This window comes from Rhipicephalus sanguineus, chromosome 7, assembly GCF_013339695.2.
Source record: "Rhipicephalus sanguineus isolate Rsan-2018 chromosome 7, BIME_Rsan_1.4, whole genome shotgun sequence".
Taxonomy (NCBI): Eukaryota; Metazoa; Arthropoda; class Arachnida; order Ixodida; family Ixodidae; genus Rhipicephalus; species Rhipicephalus sanguineus.
Genome location: NC_051182.1, coordinates 108,023,873 through 108,034,273, shown reverse-complemented (window position 1 = coordinate 108,034,273; position 10,401 = coordinate 108,023,873). Strand labels below are relative to the sequence as shown.

General features: G+C 48.8%; 1 protein-coding gene across 1 annotated transcript; it reads right to left on the bottom strand.

Moving 5' to 3' along the window:
* Positions 1–3,305: 3,305 nt before the first annotated feature.
* On the bottom strand, positions 3,306–7,304 carry LOC119398912 (uncharacterized protein K02A2.6-like). The gene is made up of 3 exons (XM_037665726.1): positions 6,990–7,304; positions 6,308–6,446; positions 3,306–5,767 (listed from the first exon to the last, which is right to left on the bottom strand). The coding sequence occupies exons 1-3, from the start codon at positions 7,302–7,304 to the stop codon at positions 3,306–3,308; spliced, it is 2,916 nt and encodes a 971-aa protein (XP_037521654.1).
* Between the last annotated feature and the right edge of the window lie 3,097 nt (positions 7,305–10,401).

The following is a 10,401-nucleotide window of genomic DNA, read 5'->3' as shown; positions in this document are numbered from 1 at the left end:
GAGTGTCGCTTGGGCGTCGCTTAGTTCCACTGCTTAATATCCAGGCGGCTGCTACCGTCAGGGGAGTCAATATGAGAAAAACTGCGAAGAAAGACATCCAGGTAGAAGTAAACGACGGGGCAACGGGTCCCTGTCGACGCGTCAGGAAACATAGGGAAGATGGTGGCATAAGGACATAACCGAAATATGAACTCGGATGTATCCGGTCAGATGCGTCGTGAACGAAATCCACGCGCCTGTCTAACAGCAGCGAGTCCGTTTCGCCGTGGTTGCACAACTCGACGAGAGTGTTGTCCAAGGTGCGATAAGCCTGCTTCAGGAGGAGCACGATTCCGCGAAATACAAAGCAAGTTTCATTTCTTTTGTCGTGTGTCGCGTATATTATCACTTCATTCTTCGAATACGTTCCAGCATTTGGCACGGACCTGCTCAATTGGCCATCTTGTGTCGTTCTGACCACTCGACGCGCTGCGCAGTTCCGGTAGTCGTCCAGAGGCATGCTTATTTCTGTGTCGGTGACGGTCATCACCTGACACCCTTGTCCGTTTAAGGCTCTCAAGGCACCTTCGTGTTCGCGTACAGCGAAGAGCCACTGAATATTCGAATGGTACTTTTCAAACCACTTGATAGTCTTAGCGAACGCCCTCAGTGATCGCGACAATCCTAACGGCGCCAGAACTACACCGGGTCTTGGAAATGCTGCGCCACCCTGTGTGACGTACTCCTTGAATTCGACAGGGCACGCGTCCCTTTCTATGCAATTCCATGTTGTCACTGGGGCTGAAAAGTGCCCAGTAAAATTTTTCACCAGCAAATCGTTGTTTCGCAAAAAAATTAATGCTACGGGAGACGACGGAGCTGCAAGAGCATCGAGCGCTTTAAGTGCCAAGGGATTGAACTTTCCTGAGGCCGTAGAGAGACAGAGGAAGTAGAGCGAATATAATTTCCGAATGAAATACATGATGATAAGCTTGAAATTTTGTAAACTGCAAGCTTCCGTCACTTGTCAGGATTTCGTTGTCGCTTTGGATGGCCAGACGGGACCAAATATGCTCGCTTTGGCGTGCTAGAGCTCGTATGACTTGTGGCGCAGCGGCTGCAAAATGACACCAGCTCCTTATTGAAATTATTCAGAATCCTTACACTGACATCACTATGATTGTCCTCAAACGTTTCGGGAGTAAAATATGTTTGCAGATAACAAAGCCACACTGCGACAATGAGAAAACTAAGCCATGCAGGTTGGCGACAAACTGGGAGATGGTTGCCTATGCGACGACATTACACCGTCTCTTACGGAAGTCGTTGGGAGAGAGTGGTTATTTGGAAAGGGTTGCACTGCAATGAGACCGACACACGCACTGATGTGAGATCTGCAGCACAAGTATAAAGAAATTACACAGAGGGTATATCGATCCTGTTCTAATGACATGGTCGTGCTTAATTTTGCAGCATTTCACAGCTGACGATGGCTTCTTACCAAGGGCGTAGCCAAGGGGGGGGGTTGGGGGGGTTCAAACCCCCCCCGAAATTTTTCAGTTTTGCTTGCGTATATAGGCAGGCACACATACAAACGCACGCACGAACATACATAAAGTATGGTTGAACCCCCCCCCGAAAAAAATTTCTGGCTACGCCCCTGCTTCTTACCATAATGCGACAAACACAGGGATTGCTTACTTGCGTGGAAACAGACGAGAAACGTTTTCTGAGATGCTCATTGTAGATGGTTACGACATGCAAAGCTATAATAGAAGATTCGTCCTACGCGCTCCTTCCGTATGCACGCAACATTCCACTATTTCATGCAAATTGATTGCTTTGCATACATGTGGAAATACGTTTTCTGGCTGGCTGCAGATGCTTCGCACGTCTTAAGGTATTGTATAATTTGTGTAGAGGAAGCAAATGACTAACCACTCACCATACTAGCTGTGCCACTTCTTTGCATGTGCATTTGGTATTGGTGACCTTCTAGCCAGTAAAACGAATGTGCGCAGAACCTAAGCGAAGCCGTTATCGTAGACTATATGTATATACGAAGCAGCGAATTCATTTCAATGAGTAGGAATGTTTATGTGAATGACTACCATATTTCTCGAGGAATGAAATCTTAACCAAGAAACGATTTTCTTGGTTAAGATAAGAAAGCTGACCATAAAAAAAATCACAGCATATCCACGGAGTGAATGATGATGAGTGGGCGAAGCTGCGGAGGTTCATCGGTAAACCGTGAATCTTCCGTGAATTCTGCCCAGTACATCATCACCGACGTGAGATCGGGCGCGTTTACACTAAAGGTTCGATGAGTTGAGACGACTTGCAGCTCACTTTAATTTTACATGTACGCTGTGAATTTTCATTGTTTAGAAAACCATTGCTTTAGAAAACATCTAGCGTCTTTCGTTAAGCAGCTGGCGTCTTTTCGTTTTGCTTTAGAAACATCTGGCGTTCTTTCGTTTTGCTTTTACAAAACATCTGGCGTCTTTCGTTGGTTTATTTCATCAACGGCGTTTTGAACAAAATTTTTATTGTTTAATCACGCACAGAAGAAATGTCACCAGGCACTACCTTGGAGGTAAACAATGGCTGCTAATGGGAATGAGAGACAGAAGAAGTCGGCTTTTAGCTAACACTTACACTTCTACTTCTACTAACGTTTCCTACTGGAACATGCCAATGGCTGCTAATGGGGAATGAGAGACAGAAGAATTCGGCTTTTAGTTAACGCGCACGCTGCGAATTTTTTATTGTTCAACAACGCACAGGAAAAATCTCCCACCGGCACCACCTTGGAGGTCAAAGCGTAAGACTGGTTACGCACTACGACTACTACGACTACGACTACGAGGGACGAACGGGTGCCGCCTTAAGGAGCTTCGCCCCTAAAAGGCAACAGACGAACGGCAAACACCCATTAGGATTTGTAGACAGACGTAACCAGTAATTAAGAAAAGCTTTAATAAACCGTCGTGATTAACCCAGTCATGAAAATCGTGGCCGCACGGTTTTTATAAATAACGAACCATTGTAATACATGTAGAGACATATTCTGCTGTTCACAAATGTTAGCCTGGAATTCGCTATATGATCAATGGTTGTTACGTCTGTACAGCCACGTGTGGCTGTACGACGATTTATTTTACACAAGGAAACATGAACACGTTAAATAGCGCAGCTTAGGCGTTGGAGTCACATATGGCTAACGTTCTACACCAGAATGACGCTCGTGCCACAGCGCCAGTGTGTCGCGCGCGCACTTCATCGTCGTTGTCTTCACGCGAGACATGTCAATTCTTCCCCCCTTAGACGAAGTCTCCATAGCGGTCTGGAGGCCGCCTAACCTCTGGTGGTCGCAGTTGCCGGGTGGTTCCTGCTTGTGACGTCGAGGTCGACGGTTGCGAGGGAGTCTTGTCTTGCATGTTGAGCGAGTCAGGCCGTTGATCAGCAGAACTCGACGGCGTCTCTTCTGACGTTGTGTCCGAGAAATCATCTGCTACGCTCCAATCCGTCGGTGATTGGATTGTGTGTCCGGTCTGGCTCGTTTTCCTCATGTGGTTGAGGTGACGCCGAACCTTTCCGTGGTTGCTTTTTACAAGCCAGGATCGTGGTCCGACGCGGCGCAGTATTTCGCCTTCAATCCAATCTGGCTTTTTCAAAAACTGTCGGATGAGCACTTTCTCTCCTACTGCGAAACGACGGGATTTCTTCAATGTCTCCTGACTCTCAGGAATTGGTATATCCGTCTCCCGCTTTAGAAGATCGAGAGGACATAGAAGCTCTCGTCCAAACATCGCTCTCGCAGGAGACATTCCTGTCGCAGTGTGAATGGTTGTGTGCTGCCGATACAGGAATCTTGCAAGTCGGCACTGTATGGACTTGTCTGTATCTCTCAGGAGTGCTCTTTTCAGCTCTGCCACATAGCGTTCTGCCTGGCCGTTTGTGGCAGGATGGTAAGCTGGTGATGTTGTAGCCTGTATGCCATTTGCAGTATAGAATTGCCTTATCTCGTTGGAAATAAAGGCTTTTCCGTTGTCGGAGACGACCTTTCGGGGAATGCCAAACGTAGCAAAGATGCTTCGTAGCACATCGATGACAACCGCGGATGTTGCTTGCGTCACGTGCCGGACTTCCACCCACTTTGTGTGTGCATCCACAACAACCAAGTAGGTGCGCCCGAGTAGTGGCCCCGCGAAGTCAACGTGCACCGTGTGCCATGGTGTCTTGGGACGGTCCCAGGAGGGAATAGGAGCTTTGGGTGGGCTCTTCTGCGTTGAAAGGCATTCACGGCACTGTCGCACCGTTTCCTCGATAACCTTGTCGATTCCGGGCCACCATACGTAGCTCCTTGCGCACTTCTTCATGGCTACCATGCCTCGGTGACCAGCGTGCAGAAGTGCCAGAACGTGGGATCGTGCTGAGCTCGGTATGATCACCCGTGATCCAAGTGTCAGGCACTCGCGATGAAATGCTAGTGCGGTCGCTCGTCGTCGGTAAGGAGTGAACTCATCTCCTGTGAGTTTCTCCACTGTGCCATCCTGCACTGCCTTGTACAACCTCTGCAGGATGCTGTCTTCTTGTGTCAGACGTGCTATCTCTGTAGCAGTGAACGGAGGTCTCGACAAAGCTTCGAACAATAGTACGTCGCCTGGTGGCCAGGGTTCATCGAGACGTTCTGGTAGTGGCAATCGGCTCAACGCATCCGCGTTTTGATGGTTCTTGCCATGCCTGTAGACGATGTTGTAGTCATAGGCCGACAGCTTGATGCACCATCTGGTCATGCGTGGTGAGAGGACTTGAGCCGTTGGCTTCCCTGGACCCAGTATGCCGAGAAGCGGTTGATGGTCTGTGACGAAAGTCACCTTTCTTCCCGCAATATACTTGTGGAACTTGTGTGCAGCAAACACTACGGCAAGGCCTTCTCTGTCCAACTGAGCATAATTGCGTTCCGCTGTCCCTAGCGTCCGAGATGCGAAAGCGATTGGCGCCTCTCTATTCTGGTCATCACGTTGAGACAGAACAGCTCCTATGCCATACGGTGAAGCGTCGCATGAGACGAGAAGCTCCTTCTGTCCGTCGTAGTGTGCCAGTACGGTCTGACTGAGAAGCAATCTCTTCAGTTTATCGAATGCTTCTTGATGCTTGGTCTCCCATCTCCACGTGGCGTCTTTCTGAAGAAGCTGGTAGAGACAGCTGGCAATTGTTGCCCTGTTCTTCAAGAACCTGTCGTAGAAAGCCAGCATTCCAAGAAATGATTGAAGTGCTTGCTTGCAGTTTGGTGCTGGAGCCTCCGTTATTGCTCGAACTTTCTCTTCGTTGGTATGGACCCCTGTCTCGTCAATTCGGTGTCCCAGAAAAGAAACTTCTCGCACTGCAAAGCAGCACTTGTTTTTGCCGAGACGAAGGTTGCAATTGCGCAGCCTCTTCAGAACTTCTTCCAGTCTCTCGGCATGTTCAGTGGCGTCTTTTCCACTGATGATCACGTCATCTAGGTATGCGCAAACGCCTGGAATGCCAGACAGCATAGTCTCCATAAAGCGTTGAAAAATGGCTGGAGCTGCAGAGATTCCGAAAGGCAATCGTTTGACCTTGTAAAGCCCTTTCAGCGTGTTCAGGGTCAATATCTCTGCTGTCTCTGGCGTTACGTGAAGTTGCTGGTAAGCTTGTGCCAAATCCAGGGTGCTGAATACCTTGCCTCCCCTCAAGTGGCTAAGGACTTCATCTGTTGTTGGAAGTGGGTAGTCTGCCTTCTTCGATACCTGGTTCACTGTGCAACGGTAGTCGCCACATATTCGCAACGAGCCGTTTTTCTTTCGAACAAGTACGAGAGGAGTTGCCCAATCCGAATGCTGCGCAGGCTCGATTATGCCTTGACTTTGCAGTCGATCCAATTCAGCTTCTACAGCTGACCGCAGCGCGAAAGGAACTGGTCGTGCTTTTAGGAACTTTGGTTTCGCTCCTTCCACGAGTTTAAGTTGTACCGCAGGACCGACGTGTCCTGAGATGTCCTCGTCGAACACAGACTGGTACTTGTCTAGAAGCTTCGAAACAAGTTTGTCGTCTGATACGTCATTGATGCCCGTGATCTGTATACCCAGATGAGGAAACCAGTTTCGTCCGAGGAGGTTACAACCTGCTCCTTTGATGACAACAAGCGGTAATGTGAAATTCCTGTTCTTGTGCGCTACATCCACCGTTGCACATCCGAGAACTCGGAGGGACTGGCCTGACCATGTGCGTAGGAGAATGTTGTCCGTATGAAGCTGTGGTGGGTCATCTGTCCACGTAGCTTTGAACGTGGCCTCACTGATGAGTGTGCAGGCTGCACCCGAGTCGACTTCGAACTCCAAGGTCTTGCCATGTATGCGCAGTTGAGTCATGACCTTCTGCGTGCTGGACGCGTCGATTAAGGTGTTGAGCTCGTAAAGTGCCACGTCTGGTGAATCCTGTTGAGTCGTGACTGGTGCTGAGGCCACTGTCGAAGTTCCTTGTCGGGGACATTCGATGTTGTTGTTTTTGTTTGTTCTTGCCTCTTTCCGCTTTTTCAGGCAGGCCTTTTCAATGTGTCCGCGTTTCTTGCAGTAGTTGCAGGAAGCTGTCTGAAACTTGCAAGTGTCCGGACTATGCTGCGCGTCACAACGCCAACAGTGTTGTTTCTTCTTTTGGGCAGAGGCACTCGAGTGACGTTGATTTTCTGTCTTGCCGATACTTGTGCAGGCTTCGTGAATCTCTTTGAATTCCGTTTTCATGTTTTTCTGATCTTCGACGGCGTTTTCAGCTCGCAGTGCAATGTCAAAGGCTCTCTTGAATGTCAAGTCCTTTTCTGCGAACAGCCGTTGCTGGACCTGCTCGTTCCGAAGACCGCAAACGAAACGATCACGCAGCATTACATCAAGAGGCAGCATGGTTGGATTCGCCGCAGCGTCTACGCTTGTTCCAAAATTGCAATCTGCTGCTAGCTTCTTGAGCACTGTTACGTAATCACTGACCGTTTCGTCATGCCGTTGGTCACGACTTTGGAAGCGTGCCCTGCAGAAGACCTCAGACGGCTGTGGATCGAAGTGCGCCTTGAGCATCTCGACTATGTCATCGTAGCTCACTTGGTTGGGCTGCTTGGGTTGAACGAGGGCGCAGACGACGTCGTAAGTCTGTTCCCCGCATAACGTTAGCAGATGAGCACGTTTCTTGGAAGCGTCCGTAATGTCGTTAGCCTCGAAGAAGAACTGTAGCCTTCCATACCAGGATCTCCAGGAGCCGGAGCTGCCGCTGAATTCGGGTAGCCGACCAAAGTCAGGCGTCGTCATCTCGTTCCGTTCCTTGACGTCGGTGAAGTGCCGGTGAGTCCAGAGTCTTCCTCGTCGCCAACTGTTACGTCTGTACAGCCACGTGTGGCTGTACGACGATTTATTTTACACAAGGAAACATGAACACGTTAAATAGCGCAGCTTAGGCGTTGGAGTCACATATGGCTAACGTTCTACACCAGAATGACGCTCGTGCCACAGCGCCAGTGTGTCGCGCGCGCACTTCATCGTCGTTGTCTTCACGCGAGACATGTCAATGGTAATATGAAACGAACAGCGAAAGAGGAGATGCTACACAAATAGTATCATTGGGACTTCGAAGATGAAGCTTCAGAAGGGATAAAGATAGTCGCGAGGCTTGCAACAGGGGCTGTTATGGCAACGCAGGCAAGACCCTCTTCTGGTGACTATCCGAGTTTCGTTGGAAAGAGGTTGTCCATAGAAGCAATAATATAATTTCAATGAGGCTGGGAATAACCTTCCCGCCACGGTGGTCTAGTGGTTATGGCGCTCGACTGCTGATCCGAAGGTCGCGGGATCGAATCCCGGCCGCGACGGCTGCATTTTCGATGGAGGCGAAAATGTCTGAGGCCCGTGTACTTAGCTTTAGGTGCACGTTAAAGAACCCCAGGTGGTCGAAATTTCCGGAGCCCTCCACTACGGCGTCTCTCATAATCATACCGCGGTTTTGGGACGTTAAACCCCATATATTATTAAATGCGAAGCATTTCTTAGCGAACCTCAGGCACTTTGGGCGTTTCTATCTACGTATCTATCTATCTATCTATCTATCTATCTATCTAGCCGCCTACGTCTGGGCGCTCTCCTGGTCGTCTCCATAACTTGTAATATACCAAAATTGGCACAACAGGGGATCAGTGTATGACGAACACCATTCACTGGTCATGACATGAATAACACAAAATACCTGTCGCGTACGTCATGAAACCCTTTCTCTCAGTCACGTGTGGCACATACCCGCATACCAGAGTTCATGTTATACGGGTGTGTGCCACAGGTGATACAAAGTCTCAACCAACACAGTAACCGCGAACACACACATTGATACGCAAGGAAAGTGATAATATTAATAATTTTGGGGTTCTGCGTCCCAAAACTACGATATGATTATGAGAGACGCTGTAGCAAAGGGCTGCGGAAATTTTGACCATCTGGTATTCCTTAACGTGCACCGACATCGCATAGTACGCGGGCATCTAGCATTTGCCTCTATCGAAGTGCGACCGCCGCGGCCGGGATCGAACCCACGACCTTCGGGTCAGCAGCCGGGCACCGTAACCGCTACACCACCGCGGCGGACGCAAGCAAAGTGAGGAAGCTGAAGACATAACACCCCTGGATGACGCTCAACTACCATGCACTTGTTCACGTGGTTTGCAACGTGGACCACGTTGATTACGCAAAAACCGGGGTCAGTGCTTCCTACAATAAATCTGCCGATAGAACCAGGCCTCTGTCATTACCAGTGACTTCAACATTGATTTATCAAGGCCCAATAACGCCTGGTCTTTATACTACGTGAAAGACGGCTTGAATGTGGACAGGGCATCGAGAAACCTCGCTGCCACGTCCAGGACAGGACGCATCATAGATCATTTCATCGTAAGAGTCACCCAGGAATTCCGCCAGCGGTGCTATACCTCGCACTTCACTACACTTAGACCAATCGTAGCCACGATCACAAACGGATCCGATTACATGTGCAATCCAGCTGCTGATGATTTCGTTCAAGAACTGTCAAGAACCCCATCTACACATACACAAGGGTTCGTGAAACGTGCGCGCGTGTCCGTCGTAACGGACAACTATAAGCATAACAACTGTAACTGCGACTGTAACGTACGTGCAGTGCGCCTGCGCGTGCCACTTGGCTGTGGGTATACCTAGGGAAACTTTCCTGAATGAAGCTTAGTTGCGAGTAACGCCTGTCCTGTGCATCTCTGTTCCTTCTTTGTCCTGTTCGGATTCGCGCTATCCAGTATTGAAGATTATAAGCACTACACATCAGCTTACCGCGTCCGGTGTTGGTAACACCCATGTTGGCATCGTTATGCAACAGTAAACAACTGGTTATATAATACATATACTGTTCAACATATGAGTGTGCGTACACCACTTCCACATTTGTCTAGCCTCATTCCGTAACGTTTCGCTCAATGTGAAAAATTGCGCCATTCGCCATCGCGTGCATGCTTCGCATATTATTGATTCCCACGGTACGTGGGATCTGCCGAATTTTTATTATTATTGGGAATAACCTCGAAGCTCACTTACAGATATTGTGAGCCGCATTTTCGTAAGTATGACGTGGGACCAAATAGACGCTGCTGAATCGGTCGTCAAGTAGCCAGCGCCTCTGTCGAAGCTAATGGTAAACTTGAGGTATGATCAATTGGAGGCTACACTATTGCTATTTCGCAATAGCGGTGAAAAAGTTTGCAAGGCTTTTCATCAAGAGGGAACTCACACGTATGCCCAGAGTACTAGTGCAGCGGAGCCTTTCATCCATTATGTGCAAATCGTCGGAACTGAGAAAATGTGCGATGCATTCCGCGACGCAACTATTTAAGAACAGTAAATGAGCCGATGACTTCCTGGTGTCGAATTTGTAGGTCTGAGAGATCTGACCTTAGACAGCGGTCTGATCATATCTTTGAGGCACGGCGTGTACTGTGACATTGGGTTAGGTAAGGAGTCAGAGAAACGTACCTAAAATAACAGAAGCACGTCTACACGCGTGACACGCATTGAGTGGGATTACGAGGTATTTAATATTTGAGAACGAGAGCACACGTGCCTGGGCGTTGTGGACTGTCGCTCGTGCTGTTATTGTCTTACTATGAAGAGGAAGCAGCTAAGATAGCGATACCCTGCTGTGTGGGTGCTTCATGTAATTTGATGCTGGCAGAACGAAGTTCTGGTTTTTCAGTGCATTACCATGACTAAAAATCGATCGCAACAAATTCGATGTTCCATGCTGCTGTCGTCTCGCCCTTTTTCTAATGAAATGTTTTCTTTTTTTTACTTAAAAAAAACGACATGCACAGTCAAATGAACGCCTTAGTTGCTGGTCGTC